This window comes from Protopterus annectens, chromosome 3.part1 (assembly GCF_019279795.1).
Source record: "Protopterus annectens isolate FY-2018-M chromosome 3.part1, PAN1.0, whole genome shotgun sequence".
NCBI classification, from domain to species: domain Eukaryota; kingdom Metazoa; phylum Chordata; order Ceratodontiformes; family Protopteridae; genus Protopterus; species Protopterus annectens.
This window is the reverse complement of record NC_056732.1, coordinates 132,154,831-132,177,330: the sequence shown is the minus strand read 5'-3', so window position 1 is coordinate 132,177,330 and position 22,500 is coordinate 132,154,831. Positions and strand designations below refer to the sequence as shown.

The 22,500-nt window shown below is 34.9% G+C and overlaps 1 protein-coding gene across 3 annotated transcripts in view; it reads left to right on the top strand.

The window, feature by feature from the left end:
- GADL1 (glutamate decarboxylase like 1) overlaps positions 1–22,500 on the top strand; it is a 1,864,133-nt gene that overhangs the window by 1,035,345 nt on the left and 806,288 nt on the right. For all 3 annotated transcript variants that reach the window (XM_044066666.1, XM_044066664.1, XM_044066665.1), the window contains one exon: positions 20,632–20,683. In XM_044066666.1, the coding sequence (XP_043922601.1) occupies positions 20,632–20,683 (52 nt within the window). The remainder of the gene's footprint in view (positions 1–20,631; positions 20,684–22,500) is intronic.

The following is a 22,500-nucleotide window of genomic DNA, read 5'->3' as shown; positions in this document are numbered from 1 at the left end:
AAAACAAAACTTATGGTATTCACCCCTTCCAAAGCTACCTCCTTCAAAACCAACTCCTTCTCAATTACCAGCCTAAATAACACACCCTAGAACTAGTCTCTGAAACTAAGCTACTAGGTGTACTAATTGACAATCGACTTAGTTACAATTCCCATCTACTACTAAATATAAAAAAACCCATCAAAAACTAGGCATGCTCTACCGTCAGAACCAATACCTTACAAGCTCCTCCAAAATTACACTTGCTTCCTCTTTTCTCATCCCCTCCCTTCTCTATGGTGCTCCATTACTGACTAATCTTCAGGCCTCCCTAAAAAGACAACTTTCTTCTTGCTATAACAAAATAGCCAAATTCGCCAACAGCCACAGGTCCTCTACCCACCATTGCTCTTCTCTTCAAAAATTAAATTGGCTTGAATTACCAAATCAGCTTACATATATTCAGCTGACTTTCGCTCATAAGCTCATTTTCAGCCCTTCTCTTTGTCCCTCCTTGTCTTCTGCCTTCAAAATGCACCTACCAAACAGAGTCCTAAGGTCTAACAATCAAAACCTATTAGTAGTACACAAACCATGTCATCCCCCAGGCAAACACTTACTATCTTTTAACCTTGCCCGTCTCTGGAACTCACTTCCTCCATCCATTCGTACTATCACTAACAAATACATGTTCAAAAAATCACTTCACATATATCTAAGATCCCAATGGGATTGTTCTTGCTCCCTCCCCTCATAGATCTATAACATTCCATTCCCCTCACCCTTATCCTATCAAAGCTTATGTTCCCTCACTATAGTTATTTAATAAATACATTCTGTGTTTCCTCTTCAATAACTTCTCTGTTGGCATATCTCAATACTGTTTATTTTTGAATGTTTCTCAAATTTATGCCTAAATGTACTAATGTTTTATCTCTACTCTGTATAACTGTCTTGTAGTCACAACATGTACCTAATTCTGCCTATATCGCAGCTTTTCTCCCCATTTTCAAATGTTTCTCAAATTTAAGCCTATATGTATTAATTGTTATCTCTACTCTGTATAATTATCTTGTAGTTATTGTATGTACCTAATTTTGTCTATATTGGAGCTTTTCTCCCCAGGACTCCATTGAAAACGGGTTCTTTTGGCCCAATGGACTATCCTGGTAAACCAACTGCAAATAAATAAATAAATAAATAAATCCTACTTGACCATCTTTCCATTTTCTTATATGATGTTTCAAAGCTATAGGAATTATTTTACTTGTAGTTTAGCTATCTTTAATATTATATTATATATTTTTTCTTTGTCAATTAAATTGACCTTTTTGACAATATTTTTTCATTTTATTTTCATGCATCAGTTATTCTATGGATTTTGGTTATTATGGAATTCTTATAGAGATCATAAAATTATTATTAGTAATAATGATATGAATGTTAATGTAATTTATACAATGTCTTCTTTAAAATGTAAATGGCATCAACAGTGGCAATAAGAAGTATTTAAAAATGCATAAAGCACAAGTGACACTTCACAAGAAACTTATTTATCACAATATTTTATTAGTTGATTAAATGTAAAGGAACATAAAGTACTAGCAAGTTCTTGCTTTAAGGAAAAGTGAAGGATAACAGTAATCTTATGGTGAAATTATAATATATGCCTCTGGAGTTTAACTCAAAGTACTGATAGAGGTATGATGTATATGGTCATTATTCAATATTTAGCAAATACCCACTGGATTTTGGGAAATGGAGCTAAATTCTCTTAAAATCTGAACATATTTAACTTCAGTTATAACAATATAATAATGGGAGGAGACTTTAACTGAATACCTAAAGAAAATACTAGTGTACTTAAAGCTAGAATTTCAGCATAATCAAAGGCGTTTGTAAACTGATTTATTTAATCTTATAAAAGTTAATAATTTTTTCTGAATCAAATTCTTTCTTTTACACTAACTACTGTTATAGATTTGATATGCAGTCAATAATTGATGGGGTTTGTATTTCAAATTATTTGGTTTACAAAATGGAAAAGGTAATGGTAATAGCATGTCCTTTATCAGATCAAAATCCATTTACTTATACGGTAATGTTAAACTCAAGAAAAATCACTTCTTGTAATAGATTGCCAGCTTATATTACAAAATTAACATATTTTAAAGAGTGAGTTTTAACAGAAATGCAACTGCTATTTGACAATAATAATAATGGTAAAGTTTGTGGTGGGATCCTACTGGACTCAATGAAAGCATATTTGTATGGCAAAGTCTCAACTTGGTATTACAACAAGAGGAAATAATGAAATAAAAGCTTATTTTAACTGCAAGAAAAATAGACAAAATGAAGTTAGAAATACAAAAAGGAGAAAAAAGGCTTATTACTAGAAACGAAACTGAATCATGAAGTTTCCATTAGTTTTGAAAAAAGTCAAATTACATTCTTAATCTCTGATTCCTAGAAGCTTACATAAGTTAGCTCTAGATTCAAAATGATAGCAGAACTATTCACAAGAGTACTGTGGCAGTAAAAGGAAATATACAGACGTGGAAAAATCCTGCACTGTTGAAAGACAAAACACTATGAGAATATTAATGCACAGAACACTAGTGTAAAAATTAAACAGTATTTGATGTCGTTCTAAATAGAAATATAAAAAAATGTATTTTCATACCAAATAAGAATAAAAATAGCCATTTCTGTAACCGAAATAAAGAAAATTAAAATTCTGAAAGAAAATAAATCTTCAGATTATTCCTGAATTATACAAATTATTACCTCATATATTTTATCTCTTGTACAGAAAGTATTCACAAAAATTAATACATAATTTGTCTTTACTAAAACAGAATAAAGAGTCATCTCTATGCTCTTCCTATATACTTATCTCATTATTGAATGTTGATCACAACATTTTTTTGTCAATCTTTGCCAGTAGTGTATTGTAGCTACATTGATCCTTAAGATCAATCTAGATTTATATTACATAGGCAAACAAAGGATAATATCAAAACAATATTTACTGTAAAGGACAACAACATGATTTTCTTATTAAATGATCAACTTCTCTATTTTTTATCCCTATTTACACTCTCTGCTATGAATAACAACAATACATCATTTAAAATATTTAAAATCAACTGTTTCTCTCCACTAGGACAGTACCTTACTGAACTGTGGTAGTTTCACTTTCAAAAAGCTTTTAACCCACCCTGGAAAAGCTTGCTGCAGTCTCCATTTCTTTGATGTCAGCAAGGCCAATGAATACAGGTGGTTTTCTGATCAATTCCCTCCCCAAATTGGCATCACTATGACCTCCCTAAAAACTCACCATTGCTGTGATATCACAGCTCCCTGGTCCTTCCCCTACCCATACAGAAAGTAAAGGCTAGAACAAGGAAACAGTACATGAGTCATGTCTCCAGTTGTGAGTTGTCAGTCACAGCAGGTAACAACTCAAATTACCCTTAGCACTTTGACAGTAGAGAAGTTAGATGTGAAGGAGATAGGAGATGAGTCATAGTACAATCCATGCTTCAAAAAGACTGCATTTTAGTCATTCTAAAAAGAAGCAGCAGTAAAAAGTACTTTGAAATTCATTCTGAGGCATTTGCACTGTTTGTGCTTAAGTAGTCATTGAACTGCAGGAAATGTTACTTAAAACTAACTGAGTGAAAGACAGCAGTGTATGCATGTAAGATCAATACAGTAAAAGGAGCTTTAGTAAGAAAGAGGTCTGCACAATGTAATTTTTTACAGACAAGCACTGCATTGTGGGATACCTAGAGGCTGACTAAACAATCAGGATCACTTCAAGATGCTAAGAAGAAATACCACAGGCAACGAACAAGACAAAAAATAAACCTGAAGATTTATTGCTTAGCATCTTGGCTATTCAGCCCTCAAAGAGTAAAAAAGCCATGACAAACATCACAATAATATACAAGTAAAATTAACAAGTCACACCCACTGCTAATTATTATTGTGGTATTATTATCACTTCAAGATGCTAGACTTCATGTGGTTAGGCATAGAAATTATATATAAAATATTTAAAAACCTTTAGATAGTCCCAGAGTGGTGTTAAAATGTAGGAAACGCCAAACCATGATGCAATAAACATATGTTTTGAGTCTGTGGCTGTGGTTCTCCTTTAATGGATTTCACTAATAAAAATTAACAAGATTTATTTTATAGTTAGCCTGGACTTTATTAAAATCTTTGATTTAGTAAATTTGTCTTATTTAATTAAAGTGTCAAAATATACAGAATTTGAATTAATTTTATATTTCTTATTAGTCATCTTTATCAGATGTTATTTTTAAACTAGGACTTTTTTTTATTTCTTATGAATGAAGATAATCAGGGGCATGAAACAAGCTTGCCCTTCGTTTTTCCTTATTTTCTGTTTTGGATATTGGGCATCTAGCCAATTACAAAACACTTAATGGTACTGTAGGATATAAAATAACATTAATATACTTCCAAAATTCATTAATAAATATGAAATATTAATTATTTTGAATTGATATCAAGTCTAAAGTTTAGCTAGAATAAAATGCATTAATTATCAGGTAGTTAAATTATTTAAGAATAAAGAGCTGAAATATTTAGGGGTTAATAGCTCACACAGTTGTATAGCAATTTCAGAAATAAATCTTATAGAGTTTAGATGATAATAAAACAATAATAAATAAATGGAATACTTTATTCTTTTCTGTGGAAGATAGCTTGATTTTAATCAAAATGGCTATTTTACCCACAATGTTATACATTACGCAACAATGTTTTAGTTCTTTATAAAGAACACATTAAAAAATTTACTGACATTTGTTTGAACTAGAAACATATGTTATAGCTTCAGTTATTAAAACAGTGGCTTTATTGTTAAATTCTGATTATTTGGTCAATTTGCAAAAATCACATAAAATCATTTGCATATATAAAGAAAAAATACCACCATGCAGCATATACAGATCTTAAATGTTAATATGAAGTGTCTGCTAAATAAATAAATATTTATTTAAGAACACATTTAAAATGGGGAAAGGGGGTTTGGCAGTGATGACCAAGAAGCCGACATAAACAACATATTAAAGGTTCCTGGAAGCATTTACTCCACAATGTAAAGCTACTTTGAATTTTCAAAACATTTTAAGCTTAAATAATATGGATTTGATCTTTGGAATCAAATATTAAGAAAGACAAAAGCACTTGAAAAACTATTTAATGTTTAAAAATGTTTTGGCTATGAAAAATGGATAACAGTAAAAATCCATAGTCAGTTTTTAATATGTAAACTTGATTTCATCTCAGATATAACTGAAAAAGTATATTCCCCCATTCTTTATTTTCTAAATGGTCTGCAAACAAATCATAAGATAGAGAGAGCATACTTATCCAAAATATATAAAATAATTAGGAACTATGCATTTTGTATTTTATTAATTTATTTATTTACCCAACCTTTGTTGACCAGGTTAGTATCAGTAGACTAGTAGTCTATTTTCAATGGAGCCCAAGGTGGTATTTATACTACAAGAGGAAATGTTTTGGCAATGCCAGAGCATTGGAGAACTTCCCCTACTCTTTGTGTACAGGGACGCAATTCATTGTTACACTTCCTGTCTTCCAGTCTGGGCACAGTGGTGGTTTGGAGAAGCAGGACATCCAAAATCAAGCATGGAGGAAGAAGATGTTTTTCAGGTTTTGGATGTGAGTGGAGCTATTAAGCAAACTGCTGAAAAACTAAATATGGCAAATAATGAATTGGAAGTTGAGCGGAGTGAGGAGACTGGAGAAGGGAGAAAAGAATATGAAGGAGAGTTAGTTAAAAGGCAGAAAGAAGAAGTTAAAATAGATATTATGGATTTGGAGGAGTTATTTCTGCAAAATTTGTTTGCAACAGATTCTGCAACACCTGAGTGTGTTGTTACAACCCTCCAGTCAAGGTTGGAGGTTTGCACAATGTTTATTTGAAATAACTAATTGAGCAGAGTGAACCAGAAAGTGAAAAACTGGTGTTGTGGAGTGAAATAATGGACAGGATAGAAGAAGAAGTAGTTCAAGAAATAGAGAAGAAAGAAAAGAAACAATATGCACAAATGGTAAGAGAATATGAAAGAAGAAAAGAAAACACAAGAAGAAAGCATCAAGTAAGGATAACTAGCAAAACAGGAAAGGAACTGGACAGGTATGAAATATGGGACAGCATCATTTTACCACTGGACAGTGAACCCAGAAAGGCAAGAGCATTTATTTGCGTTAACAAAGATACTTTTTGTGACTTTTTTTGAGGAGGTGCAGTATATAGAAAAATTCTTAGAACAATATGAACTAAGAAAGAATGAAAATCATTGGAACGTATATGTTGTGCAAGCAATTAATAAAGAAAAGAAAATAATATAGATACAATTTTGTACTGAAGTTGACAGAGACAAATTAAAAGACTATTTAAAAACTGTGTATAGAGATGTTATGGAGATTACAAAGAATTATGACAATCCAGGTTTATGGACTCTCGTATGGGAATGTGGTGTTATATTGAAAATGCAAAATGACAAAATAATACATTTCCCTAGTATAAATAATGTTGAAGGGAATAAGGGATTGGTTAAATACTGGACTTAACCAAAAGCATGTTTTCTTTGTGGTAAAAATGATCATTTAACTAGTAATTGTGACACAAAAATTGTTTTACTTGTGGTAAAATTGGTCATGAAGCAAACAAAATGCGAGCAAAAATGTATAAAGTGTGAGAAAGTAAGACATTAATTGATGGACTGTAATGTTAAATTAAATCATACACAGGAAAAAAGTAGACAAAGAAAGAGAGATTGTTTTAGTAGCTAATATTGAAGAGACACAAAAAGAAAATACAAATGAAGAAGATATAAAAATGGAAATAAATGAATATGTGAGAGAAGAAAAAAGAAAGAGAGACAGAAGAAGAATTAAGTAATTCAAGTGATGAAGGGGAAGATAAATGGACAAGAGTTGAAAGTAAAAGAAAATCTATTGGGAAGAGAATGAAGGATAGAAAGCACAACTTTAAAAATATAGGAATAGGAGGAAACAAAAAAGGAAAAGAATAAAAATAATATAAACATTTTCAGAAAATGAGAATCCTAGCTATAAATGTGACTAGTATAAACAATGTTCAACGAAGGTTAGGAGTGCTGGAATGGTGTAGATTGTTAGATATGGCTATCATAATATTAACAGATGTAGGAATAACATCAGAAGAAGAAAGAATACTTGTAAATGGGTTATGCGAAGGCAAGGTTATATGGAACATAGGAGAAGAAAAAGGTTCATGAATAGCAATTTTATGTAGAGAGTGTTTAGAAATTCTGGATTACACCTTAGTAGAAGAATATTAATATTAGATATAAAATGGAAGAACCAAATATATGGCATAATTACAGTGTATGCATACACTTTACAGAAACAGAGAGAGATTATGTTTAGGAAAATACTTGAATATGTTAGTGTGAATATGCAAGTAATGGTAGTGGGAGACTTTGTGATTTAAGACATAGGATAAAAGAAGAGACAGATGTAAAGCTAATTTAAGATATGTTTAAAAGCAATGCAATGTACTGGAAAAACAAACATTGGACATACAAAATGAATAATTTGAGAACTGAAATTGATTATTTTATACTATGAGAGAATCTAATGATATTACATCAAGGAGTTAAAATTACAAGTTTTTCAGACCATGTAGAATCTGAATAGACATTCTAGAAAAAATAGGGTATATAAAAATAGGTAGAGGTATAGAGGGAATCAGTGAATCAGAATTAAATGAGTATGTAAAGGAAACAATACTCTCAATGATGGTTGGATCATATAATCATGAGGAGATTTTATAAAGATTGGACAAGTTGGTTTGTTTGTTTAAAAGAAAAATATAGAAAATAAGTGCTGGAATGGCAAAGGACAAAAACAATACAAGATAGTTGCAAATATAAAGAAATCAGAACCCACATAATAGACAATAAAGAAGAGTTTTTAGAAAAAGGAAAAATGTTATATAAAATGAACCAAGAAAAAATAAAAAAAAATGTTATTCAAGCAAAGATATTTTTTACAAGGAAGAAAAGAAGTAGCAGCACCATAGCTAAGCCAAATGGTTAAAGAAAAAAAGAAGGGTAATAAGAGAGTTAAGGAGTGATGAAAGAAATATAGCTAATACACAAAAATAAATAATGCAGACAGTAAAAAGACATATTTGGAAAACTTTTCCCATTTGTGAGACTATAAGAAAGCATAAATGAAACTTAAAAAAATAACTGTGGAAGATAATAAGAGAATGGAAGAAAAGATTACAATAATAGAATTAAAAATATGTTGAAAACAGCAAATGAAGAAGTAGCCACAGGTTTAGATGGACTTGAATATGTAATGTATAAGGATATGCAAGACTGCCAAAAATAATGTTTTTAAAGGGGTTGAATGAATGGTTAGAAAAAGGGGTAAATGAAAAAAATGTGTATGGATGCAATGAAAATGATATGGAATAAGGGAGAAAGACATAAAAATGAAGACCACTAGTATTAAACAATGTCACTTATAAGATTTTTATGAAAATAGTAAAAAAAAAGAATAGTACGTAAGGCTAATAAGCTACTGAATTACATTTGAAAAAAAGAAAAGGAAAGTCATAAAGTTTTCATGATAATACGAGAATTGGTAGATAATGTAAAAATTAGGGAAACATAATTGAAAATATTAGGAGATGTAAGTAAAGCATTTGATAAGATTCAGCATGCATCATTATGGGAAATTTTGAAAGAATATAAGTAATAAAATAGTCAACATTTTGAAATCAGTATATAATAAAAATAAAATGAGATTAGTGGTTAATGGCTGGTTAAGTGAGACTGTATAAATAAAAAGTGGTTTAACAAGGATGTCCTGCAACTAGTATTCTGTTTGCATTAATCATGAATGTGGTTGTTCCCAAGGTAAATTTACTATTGGAGGAAGCTAAATATTGTACACCAGAGGGAATTCAGATTCCAGTAATGTTTTCTTATGTGGATGATCTGTTAGTTGTCTTGTTTGCTGTAGCATAGACTATATTCAGGCCTGCTGAATCTAGCTTTGTTTGTATAACTTGAGCACTGATCCAGTACTCAATTGTACTTATTCTGCTGCATTTATTACTGCTTGGTAGTAGCCTGATTAAACTTTAACTGTTATTCTAAGACACTTGACAAAAAAATGAAGAGCATTAGGTTTGAGTATTAATGAGGAAAGGAGTAAAGCATTTGGATTTTCAGAAAAAATAAAAGGTATTCAGTTTAATAAAGAAGAAATAGAAATGTTGGGAGTAAGGTTTGGTAATGATCAACAGAGGGTGACACAATATAAAGACATGATACTTAAAATTAGGAATAGTTCTATATTTTGGAGAACATTCAAACTTACATATAGGAAAAAAGCATGTTTAATGAATGCAGTAATATTAGGCAAGGTGGCACATCTAGCAAGTGTATTCATGATACCATTGGAATGTGAACAAGAATTATTGAATGTGTTATTTACATTTATATGGGGATCTAGATTATACCCTATTAAGAGAGGAATCCTTTATGTTATGAAAATGGAAGGAGGTCTGGGTTCATTGCTTGAAACTGCTTGTGTTCTGACTGAAAGTGCTACTGAAACAATTCAAAACATAAAGTGAAGTATATTTTTTTGGCATTTCCTTTCAAAGTTCTGCATTAGACTATTTTTTTTTTTACTTGACTGCTTTAGACATATATATATTTGCTGGCTTTTGATCTATGCTGAAATTGCTGGGTTTTCTCCCACCCTTATTTCTGCTATGTTAAATAGTGGTCTAACAACTTTTATCTGATTGTCTCAAGGCTTGCTAGTATAATTAATATTCCCTGTTGTTAACCTCTGCATGCATTGCTTGAAACTGCTTGTGTTCTGACTGAACGTGCTACTGAAACAATTCGAAATATAAAGTGATAAATATTTTTTTTGGCATTTCCTTTAAAAGTTCTGCATTAGCCTATTTTTTTACTTGATATATATATATATATATATATATATATATATATATATATATATATATATATATATATATATATATATATATTTATATTTGCTGGCTTCTGATCTATGCTGAAATTGCTGTTTTTTCTCCCACTCTTATTCCTTCTGTGTTAAATAGTGTTCTAACAATTTTTGTGTGTTTCCCACCCTCCCTCCCTGTTGGTATCTTCTTCTTATTCTTGGTGGCTTTGCAATTGCCCATCCCTGCTGTATATTTGATCTGTGACACTCCTCCCAGTCTATTGTCATTAGCTCATTCTACCCAATACAGAGAAAAAAAAATGCACTTTATTAATCTGCTCTTATACTGTATTTGTGTTTCTTCCTACTTTATTACATTATTTTGCTTTTGCCTTTTCTTGAAAATACTCAATTGTACTTATTCTGCTGCATTTATTACTGCTTGGTAGTAGCCTGATTAAACTTTAACTGTTATTCTAAGCCTTTTGGTTTAAGCACTTAGGCTTCAGACCAGTTGTTTTACATTAGGAAGGTTTGTGGTCTGCAATGTTGTGGCAGGATGGGTAGCTTACATACTTCTAAGTTGGGAATTGCTGATTGAAGGCTCAGTGTCTGTTATTCTAAAAGTTTATTAGTTCTGGTTTAAGCACTTGGGCTTCGGGCAAGTTATTTTACATTAAGAAGGTTTGTGGTCAGCAGTCTTGTGGGAGGAGAGGCTATATTCTGCCCTTCTGAGCTGGCAATTTCTGGTTAAAGGCTTATTGTGCCTACTTAATTGAACTGTTTCTTCTGAAATTGGTGTGTCTTGTTTGCTGTAGCATAGACTAGATTCAGGCCTGCTGAATCTAGCTTTGTTTGTATAACTTGAGCACTGATCCAGGCTATCTTTTTTGGAGAAGGTTCCCCTGCACCCTAGTAGCAGGGGTGTGCAGTTGTAACTTGTCTGATTAAAGACTGTTAAAACAGGACTCAGTTTTGAGCTTTTTACTGGTTAGCTGGGTAATTTGTTTAAATCAGTTTTCTTCTTTTCTATTGTTATATAGAAAACAAATTGCACTTTATTCATCTGTGTTTACTATATTTGTGTTTCTTCCTATTTTATTACTTTATTTTGCTTTTGCTGCCTGTTTTTAAAAGTACTTAATTGCATTTATTCTGCTGCATTTATTACTGCTTGTTAGCAGCCTGATTAAATTGTAACTGTTATTCTAAGCTTTTGGTTTACGCACTTGGGCCTCAGACCAGTTGTTTTACATTAAGAAGGTTTGTGGCCTGCACTGTTGTGGCTGGACAGGTAGCTTACATCCTGGTAAGTTGGGATTTGCTAATTGAATGCTTAGTGTCTGTTATTCTAAAAGTGTATCAGTTCTGGTTTAAGCACTTGGGCTTTGGGCCAGTTATTTTACATTAAGAAGGCGTGGTCTGCACTCTTGTGGGAGGAGAGGGTAAATTCTGCCCTTCTGAGCTGGGAGTTTCTGGTTAGAGGCTTATTGTGCCTGCTTATTTCCACTGTTTCTTTCTGAAATGGGTACACCCTGATTGCTGTAACATAGACTAGATTCAGGCCTGCTGAATCTAGCTTTGTTTGTATAACTTGAGCACTAATCCAGGCCATCTTTTTTTGGAGAAGGTTCCCCTGCACCTTAGTGGCAGGAGTGTGCAGTTAGAACGTGTCTGATCAAAGACTGCTGGAACAGGGCTGAGTTATTAGCTCTTATTGGTTAATTGGTTTAAATCAGTTTGCTCATTTGCTACTGTTAATAAAAAAATACACTTTATGCATTGCCACTTAGTTAGGGTTAAACTATTCCCAGTGCCATAAAGTCTGCTCTTCACATTTTCCCTTAGAACTAGTCAGTTTTTTAGTTTTAGCATTCAAATCTGTTTCTTTGAACTTAGCACTTGTTCAGAACTCCTTGCAAGCACTAAATAAGCACTAATTACTACAGCACTCAACTTTCCTTACTTATCTAGAGGAAAACAGTTTTTAGTACTTAATAAATAAGCACCTATCCATGCATGTCTAAGGGTCAGCTCCTGGTGTTTTCTCCTGTCTACCTGATGAATCTGAGCATCTTGGGGCAATGCAGCAATTGCCTCATGTACACAGACAACCCTCTCCTCCTACCACTCAACACTACAACCTGTGAGAGATGCACTTATATAGCCAAACTGGAAGCAATGCTCTCTTCACCCAAGACTGGACTTGACAGTCAAGAGGAGAAGGTAAACACTTGCACCACACCACACTCATCACATAGTCCCTCAAAATCTACACCACCAAAACACACACAAAGAAACACAAAACACACACCTACATTCACAGAGGTTCTGAATAAAAATCTGCCCAAGCAACAGTGCCCTCCAAAGAACAAACTCATGCAACCTCCACCACCCAACACAACCCAAATGACACATAGTCCACAAACTCAGTGTGCCACTCAACCACAGCTCATAAGGCATAACAAAATACCCAATATTCTAGTCATAGATGACTCTATAGTCAGGCACACTGATGTTCCACTCACCAGGCTAAACAAGGAGAAAGTTACTGTCAGCTGCCTGTCAGGTGCCAGTATCCACAACATAACTCACTCACTCAGGTCACTCCACAAGTACAAATATGACTCTGTCATTGTCCATGTTGGTGTGAATTACCTAAGACATACCTCCCTGGACTACATGAAGAGACGTAGAGGAGTTTTCTGGTCTTGTAGCCCAGACAGGTATGACCCTAGCCCTGAGTAGCATCCTGCCATCACCCAGAATGATACCACAGTCTGGTGTCATTCTAAGGGGATCCAGTATCTGTCTACCTGGGATGACATGATCAATAGACCACGATGCTTTGTCAGAGATGGCCTGCACCTGTCACCCTTGGGATTCCAGATACTGGCTAAGGCTCTTGCCATCCCTATAGTGCCTTTTTTAGGCAAGGTTCAAATGACAAATTCACCACCATAACAGGTACAAGTAAGCAAAATCTGAGGGTAATGCTACTTAATGCTAGAAGTCTAAACCTCAAAATGCACTCACTTGAGGCACTCCTTAAAATGGAGAACATCGACATCTAAGCAGTGTCAGAGACTTGGTTCAAGGCTCCAGAGAGCACCCTTGCATTACCAGGCTATAATTCATACCACACCTTTCGGCCACCTAACCTGGACCAAAACATTAAAGGTGGAGGCATGTCCATATTTATTAAGGATACCCTTACCTCCAGGCTAGTTGCTCAGCATAATGCATCTGAGATTATCCAAGTGCAACTAACTCTGGGCAAGACCGCAATCCAAATTGTAGCTTGCTACAGATCTCCCACCATGCCCTAGGATTCCCACTTTTAATTTCTAGATACACTGGAAAATGTTAGGGTACAACCCAACACCCTAATAATGGGCGATTTCGACTACCCCATCATTAACTGAGAAAACTACTTATATACCAACCCTTTTGCTCAGTGTTTTCTGGAATTCATAAATTCCAATGCCTTGGATCAACTTATCAACACCCCCACCAGGGGCAGCAATATCCTAGACCTGGTCTTTACCAACATGGGTGACCGGTGTTCCACACCAAAGGTCAATTTCTAATTGGTCAGATCCGACCACAAGCTAATCACCCTAGACATCCACATCCCGTCCCCACCCCCCATTAGGGAAACTACTATAAAAAATTTCTCCAAAGCCAACTTCACACTTCTTAAGACAGAAGTGGTAAACTTCACAACACCCATTCAGATGGACAATAGAGGTACGACTGCTGTATCCTACACAATTGCATTTTTTAAGCACTTACACAAGTGCATGGATCGTGCTATCCCTAACAGAACAAAGATGCTAGCCTCCAAAAAAATGAAGCCAATCTGGTGGTCCTCTGCCATAAATGAACTCTACAACAGAGGAAAGAAACTGTTGCAAAAGAGTAAAATCCCATGATTGGAGGAACTCCCTGCTCAGCCTCAGTGAGAAGCTGAGATCCCTCATAAAATCTTCCAAAGCTAGGTACCAAAACAAAATTGTCACTGATTCTAAAGACAACCACAATGCATTCTATAGCTATGGCAAGAATCTCAATGGCAACACTCAGATCTGATCTGAGTTACAGCACAATGGCACTAAATATACACAACTAACTAACTGATATTGCCAACATCCTGGCAGATAGGTTCAGTGCTAACTTTACCCCCCACTCTCACCCCCTAAAGGGCCCATCTCTATACTGTAAGAATGCAAAGTTCCTGTAATCACGGCTGCACAAGTAAAAACCACACTCTCCAAAGCCAAGAACACAGCATCCATGGGACCTGACAACATCCCAGGCTGCGTTCTACATGAACTACAGAGCAAACTGGCACCCCACCTAAGTACCATGTTCAATCATCACCTCACCTCAGGCTTTGTGCCCACTGAATGGCACACAGTGACAGTTATCCCACTCCACAAAGGGGGAGCCACCATGGACCCTGGGAACTACCACCCCCTTAGCCTGACGAGCCTGGTCTGTAAGGCCATGGAACGAATCATCATGGAACTTATAAACAAAGAAATTGGTAATCTCTAAACTCTGGACCCCACCCAGTTCAGGTTTGTAAAAGGCAGATCATGTCTCCTAAACCTGATAGACTTCTTTGAAGTAGTCACCAAAGTCATAGACAAGGGTAAGGTGGTTCACACAGCCTATCTAGATCTTGCCAAGGCTTTCAACACCATCCTCCACTCTGGAATTATAGATAAACTCACTAAACTAGGTATAAATCCCTATGTCACAAGATGGATTGGCAACTGGCTCACTGACAGAACCCACACTGAGAAAGTAGCAGACTCCAAATCCGACTTCAAACCAATGACAACTGGAGTACCACAGGGTTTAGTCCTGGGTCCTCTCCTGTTTGTTATATACTTCTCTGAAGTACAGGCTAACACAGAAGGTCTTTGACTAATGAAGTTTGCAGATGACTGCAAACTAGGAGCAATAATCGAAACTCCTAACGATGTGGACATCCTACAAAAGGACCTCACTGAGACAGATGCCTGGTGTCAAAGCCATGGCCTGAAGCTCAATGCCAAAAAGTGCATTGTCATCCCCTTTGGTAAAAATTCTGTACCCATGATCTACCACATAGGCGGTAGTAAACTTAACACCGAAAGTGTGATGAGACCTTAGGACACAGGTGGACAGTAGTCTCTCCTTTGATAATCACATCACCATAGTAGTCAGGAAAACCTTCTACGTGGCACACCTCATCACAAACAGTTTCTCATCCAGGAAAAAAAGAGGTCAGTGTTCCCCTCTACTCATCACTCATTAGACCCATTATAGAGTACAACGCCCCTTTTGGTACGTACCTCACAAGACATCTACAACAACTGGAAAGACCACAGAAATGCCTCACAAAGAGGATTGCCGGCCTCAAACAGATGCCCTATGCAGACCATCTCAAAAATCTCCAGCTTTACTCAGTCACATATCGCCTACTCAGAGATGATCTCTGCCTAACATACAAAGCTATGTCAACCCAGAGCTACATGCTCTAGGGACCTAAACCTTGTCACCACAATAAACAGAACATGCTGGAGGGATAGCTTCCTGTCCCAAAGACTTCCCATACTCTGGAACAAACTACCTATCTATATCAAACAAAGCTCCTCATTAGCACTCTTCAAGAAAAATCTTGATGATTGGATGGGAAATAGGAAATTCACCCCAGGGATCACTTCTGTGGCTCTGCTCGACAGTGACAGAGGAAAATAATTTTCTTGGGTAGCGAAAGCCAGAGTACCTTCTTGGCTATGCTTATATAGGCCCTAGGACCAATAGCCTAGTACCTCCCTATGAACCTATAAAACCTATGAATAAATCCATCTGTATATATAGTCTCATTGAATTTATATAAAATATTAACAGGAAAAAGAAAAATTGTTGATAAAGATACTAGAAGAAAACTATAAAAAATATGGTAAAAGCTTAAATGTTTAAAAAGAAGTAAAACAATTACTTGTACAGAAATGAAAATAGATCAAGAGAAAATGTTAGTATGAAAGATCGATTTAAGTAATATAGAAAAGAACAGGAAAGAATGGTATGAAAATATAATAGAACAAATATTATATTTACCCATGGAGGCACCTAGGAGAAAAAAAATAAAAGCTGTAAAAGCACAAATGAAAAGATTTGAAAAATATGTGGAATGTATAAATTTTTTGTGGAGGTTGTCTATAAATAGGCTTCCAGTAAAGGCAAACATGCCATATAAGAAATAAAAGATAGAATCTGTATATAATGTGGGGAATTAGAGACTGCTGAACATGTTTTCCTGAAATGTAAAAGAGTAAATCAATTGTGGGAAAAAATATATGGTAAAGAATGTTTAAAAGGATTGAAAAATGTTAAATGTATAAATATGGAAATGATAAAATATGGATAATATGAAAATAGGAAACAAAATGATGCAGATTGGATAAAAAATGTTTTGTATAATATGGATTGTCTGGAATGAAAGAATGAATGAGATAAAGTTTATTGGGAGATGGGTACTGTCAGAAATTTTGAAGAAAATAAGATTTTGTTTGTGTAAAAAAGAGTAGGGAGAATTTAAAGTTTAAAAAATTAAAATATGTGATTTAATTCTAAATAATTGTAAATGAGCTGTAAAATTTGTATATATAATGTATATATTGTATATTGTGAATTTTAATATAGGACCCATACTCTTATCGATAGGTGCAGTGGGATCTTTTACATCTACATGTGCTACCATCAACAAAAGCAAATTTGGCCTTGGTTTAACATCTAATTTGAAGGACAGCATGCTCTGGAGTGCACCAGCCCCTCATGCTACACTCAGTGTAAGAAATCGATCTACCTGGTGTGGGAATAGAACCCACAGCTCTCTGTACCAAAGGCAATTGTGTTTCCTGTTGCACCAGTGACACTAAAAGGTAACAATTTAGATTATGGTCTCCAAATGAGCTGCTCAACTTTAACTGTAATAGAGAAAAAAAAATAATATCCTCCAAAAACTGATATCTTTATTTTGTAGACTATTCTGTTTGAATTTTCAACATTGATAATTTATCACTCCATATAGAATTAAAATTAAATAAAAAAAAAAAGTTTTGTTTTTTGGAGTTGTAAATCCTTAATCTAAGCAGATTGACAGCATATGGTTCATTACTGCAAAGTTCTATAACCTTTTGGGGGGTGGGAAATCAGTGTTTGCTGTAAGTATTGTGATCTGATAAATCTATATTAACTAAACATTTGGTGTTATTTAATGCTCCAATTCCCAGATTTGTACCCAGGTCTCAATTCCCACATCTCTGAGCTTAGTAACAACAGTCATGAAATTACTACTAAGAAATGGAAAAATGAGGTTACACCATCATTTACGGAATGCATGTTATATGAATGCTACAGTGTGTTTTCTCTGTTTCCAATAAAGTTTTGGTACAATAAACATATAGAGAATGTATAAATACCATCACTGCTGGGTGTCAGAAAGATATCTCTACTATTAGGTTGAAAATATACAAGCTATCAGTGTTAGAAGTGATGTAGAAGGCAGGGGTTCTATTCCCACACCAGGTAGATTGCAACACTCCCAAGGGTGTCATCCTTCAGATGAGATGTTAAAATGAGGCCCCATCTTTTTGATTTAGTGGTAGCTCAGATGGATGTAAACAATTCCCAGGCACTGATCAAAAAGGATAAGTAAAGGTTCCTTGTGTCCTAGCCAAATATCCTCTAGTAGTTTAAATGGCACCTGTTGTCTCCTCTGAAAAAGAGGCCATTCACCTTGTTGACTAACCTGGTCAACAAAGAATAAATATATGAAATAACCACAGTATATAATTACTGGATAAAAATGAACTTAATAGAAATATTAATCTATGCTCTGAGAGCAGTGTATACTGTTTGGCTGTTTAATGAATCTTATTAATGTATATTGTGATAATTGATATAGCCACTTGCATAAAAAAGTTATTTTATTATGTTAATGTGTCTGATGCCATATATAAAATTTTAATAAAAAATATTGTCAAAAAAAAAAAAAACATATTGTAAAGGAGCATTTGTGACCTCACTAGCTATAGATACATATATACATAGATGTAAGGGGGGGGGTGGGGATAGTGTCAACAACATTACATCCTTCCTAAGTGACAGTTCAAAAAACCTAAAGTACTTCCTAATCTTTTTAATTTTTACATGGAAACAGGATTAACAATTTGGCAACTAAGGTTAGAAGTCATAATAGCTTTGACAGTGGGGAGTTGAAGCTGGGCAAAACCTGAAATGTTATTCAGACGCATTATCTAGTAACATGATTTCTAATGGTCAGGGAAAAGTCACCCAGATATTTAATGCTATTTGTTTAGTCCATATTAGAATAACAGGTTACTATCTTCTAGATAATCTTCAGATTGTATCCATTACATTTATGTTTGTTCTTAATTTATTATTATTTTTTGGCAAGGGCATCTTCTTTCAGGAACTCAGGGATGTCTACGCATATTTGGTTCATTTTGAAAAATGAAAGTTTTAGAATATACTTCAACAAGGTCTCATAGTACAACATACAGTACTGTTGTTATGAGGAATTTGTTGCTTTTTTGAAATAACTTATTTATCTGAATAGCAGCAGATAAAAAATGAATGCTTAGTCTCACGCTGCTAATTTTTAAGGGAAAGTGAAGGTTGTGAACTGAGAAAACTGAGGTAATTTAAACTGCACTTTGTAGTGTCATCTACTATTCTGCTTTCTAAACAGTGAGCTTCAAGTACAAGAAATGGAAAGGATCTGTTATAGAAGAAATGTCATGTTTTTTTCTCCATTTCCTTTTCTCACTCCTATTGTTACTCACCCTTCTGCCTGACAAATAAATTTGCAAAAACTGCATTTACCATATCACAATTCAAACACGTTCTCCGTAATTACATATGAGCAATTGCAACTGAAAGCCAAGGATTGCCCACTTAACCCTTTACAGTCTCTGTCATAATACTTCTCCCTTTTCTTTTTCATTCGTCCTTCTATGTTCCCCTTCATTACCTTATAGAGCCCTCCTCCATCATTTTGTTTATGGAATCTTGTTGACAGGAATTTTTATTAAGTTTATTCTTAATTCCTTGTCTAAGACTATTTTATACAGTATTATGATTTTTGGGCTGTTCTTAGCCTTTATTTCTTTATTTTGGGATACTTTAGGAAATGTATTTAGGCTTGGTGCTAGATTGTGGGTTGACATAATGGTTAAAGTGCTTATCTCGAAACAAAAGGTATGGGGTTTGATTCTCACCAAGGGGAAACTGGCTAGGCTTAAAATGGGTCACAAGGTAGCTAGTACTTACCTGTGAACCTATGCAACATTTAAAGGGTGGGAAGTTGGTATAGTGGTTAAGGTGTTTGCCTTATACGCACTAGGTGCAGGGTTTGACTCTCAAATGGAGTAATTAGCTGTGTGTGAGATGGCCCACAAGAATTTAATTGGGGTGAAAGATTGGCATAATGGGTAAGGTGTTTACCTTACAATCACAATGTGCAGGGTTTGATTCTCATGTGGGGTAATTGACTAGCCTTAAAATGACCCACAATGACAGTTAGCCTAGTACTAATCTATGAACCTATTACTGAAATTGCTATCATTGACAAGATGACTCAGTGGTTAAGGCTTCTGCCTCACAGCTCCAAAGATCAAGGGGTTTGTTATTGCCTGTTATCTGTATGCTGGGTTCTTGGAGTACTAAGAAGTTTAGTAGGATTGGGTTGTAGTAAAATTATATATATTGAGAGTGCTGAGTAGATGGAGGTAGGGCACGTAAGACTACAGATTATGCAATAAGTTTTCCTTGTGCTTGATAGGTTAGCATTTGATAAAATGTGCATTGGCATAGGGTCTTTTGCTGCAGTCATAGAGATCCTTTACATCAACCTGCATTTTTGAACAATGTGAAGGCACTCGTCTTTTCTTCTTAGGACCCTGTTTCTTGACTATGTGGTCTTTACTCTCCATATCTGCAGAATTAATTTTTGACCTCATAGCCTAGGCCATAATTGCAACAGATAATCAATGAGCACATTTATTTCCCACTCCAAATGGTGGTGATGCGGTAGCGTTGTCGCCTCACAGTAAGACGTTATCCTGATCGATTCTCAGCTAAAGCGTCTTCTGTGTGGAGACATGCCTGAATCGGCATACCTTCATTGAAGGTTGTGCGTCAGAGCTGGCAACTTGGCACGTAAAAATCTACTGCCAATCATTAGCGGACTGGAGTTCCGCTGTGGCGACCCCTAACTGGGAAAAGCTGAAAGACACAACAACAACCATAACTTAAGGATAAAAATGCCCAGTCATGGAAAGTGAATGCTGTATTATCATCTACAAACTATATCCTAGCTTTCTTCAGAGTATGTGAGTCTTATGATCATACATTAACCCCAGCATTCTCAACTGCAGTATATAATGTCCTTGTCACAATGACTATTGAAACTTGGCCTGTTTTGTTGCTGCAAATATTTTAAGGAAAAATGCAAATCTTGTATTGTTTCTTGGAGTGGAATATGAACTTCAACGTCTTTACTGTTACTTTTTAATTCCTTAATAGGTACCTAATTGAAGAAATTAAGAGAAGAGAAGGATTCCAACTTATCCTGGAGGTGAGTATTTTCAGAATGCTTCCAGATTTTTCCAGTAAGAAACATTACCCATACTTACATGCAATTCTCTAACTAGCAACAACAAACATTAGGAATGAATGAATGGCTACAGCCATAACTATTGTGGAGCAAAGGAGGTAGCTGCTCCAGGTGCAAGGTGTTAGTGGGTATAATCAGCTGGTGATAATGATGCAAGTGTGCAGTATTAGCATTCATAGTGCATTCGTGGGCACAGCTGAAGCACTCAGTGTCTGGTGATTTAACTGTAGCAAACTGCTTGCTGCATTTGTAGAAAGCAGCTTGCTAAGGTTTTAATGCAGATCTCTCTCTATCTTTTTCCATCAACTCTGAGAAGACCTTTTTTTCCCTATTTATTTTTCTATTCTTCTTCTTCTCCACCAGCTTTGAGTTGAGAGGGTGTTGGGCATTTGGTTGGGGAACTACACAGGGTGGCAGATGACCTAGCTGTAATTCCAAAGTTCTGAGTTCTTGGTTTACTCTCTGCAGTAACCAGATTTAGTATCTGCTGAGACTCTTAGCCATAGATTCTGTTGTGAAGAGGGAGGAGGAATGGCTCTGAGAAGGTTTAAGTTTAATTTCATGAAATGTAGCATGTAAGTTCTGATGAAGTCTAGCATGTACTGGATGTGTAATAAACTCTGTGATCTAGTTTTGGACGTTTTATACTTTGAATAAAGTGCGGATTGTGTGCGCTGTCTCTGGATTCCTTTTGTTATCAGCATGTAAGTTCAACTACACTAAAGCTGAATGAGGTATGATAAACTAATATCAGTATTAATTCTAGCTCCTTTTGGAAAAATTCAACAGCTGAAGAAATTTGGTAAATTAAGTTTTGGCTGCATTACTTATTTCACCCAGTGTTTATCGATATGCAGCATACCTCTCAACTGTCCCTAATTTTTTGGAATGTTCCTGATTTTGCCTCATGTTTTTGCCCTGCCCCTCATAAAATTTTTGATGTTCTGGTAAATCACCAAGGATTACAGTCTTCAAATTATTTCAGACATTAAGAGTTTCATACTTCTTATTGTTCAAAAATGCAGGATGATGCACAAAACAAGATCGTACTTCAATGTACATTTTATCAAATGTTAACCTACCAAGCAGAAGTAAAACCTTTTGAACAGTCTGCAGTCCTAAGTGCCCTACCTCCAACCACTCAGTCCTCCCAATATACATAATTCTACCACAACCCAGTCCTGCAAAATGTCATAGCTCTCCATGAACCCTGGCTCTAACTCTTAAGGATCATGTTTAACGACATGAAATGTCCTTTTCTTTTCAAACAAAAATGTTTGCATGCATCTTTTAACTTGCTAACACTTTTTGTATTAAAAACTGCATTTTAATAAATAAGTCTTTAATATAAATATTGAGTTTTAAATATTGCTTCTGAATGCAAAAGACTAAATGTAGTAAGATTTATTTATGGAATTAATATTCATGGGAAGGCAGTTCCAGTTACGTCATTTTGTTTTTCAGCTCTAATAATGCTGGAGTAGGTAAATAATTGTAAATTAGTGGTAGAATTGCCAAACTGCTCACATCCCTAGTCCTTTGGCATGCCATCCCATTGCCCCAAATGATGTACAGTACAGAAATAGTATTTGTTTATCCGCTAATGCATGGTGAACACACAAGGCAGTAGGATAAGTGGCACATAGCACAGCAGTATTATACACCATTTATTCCTGCACTCCACTGAGCATTGCTGCATCTGTAAATAGTGCAGTCTTCTGTGGCATTATGTAGCGTACATAACTGAACAACACTACGCACTCAGCAGCCAAACAAAG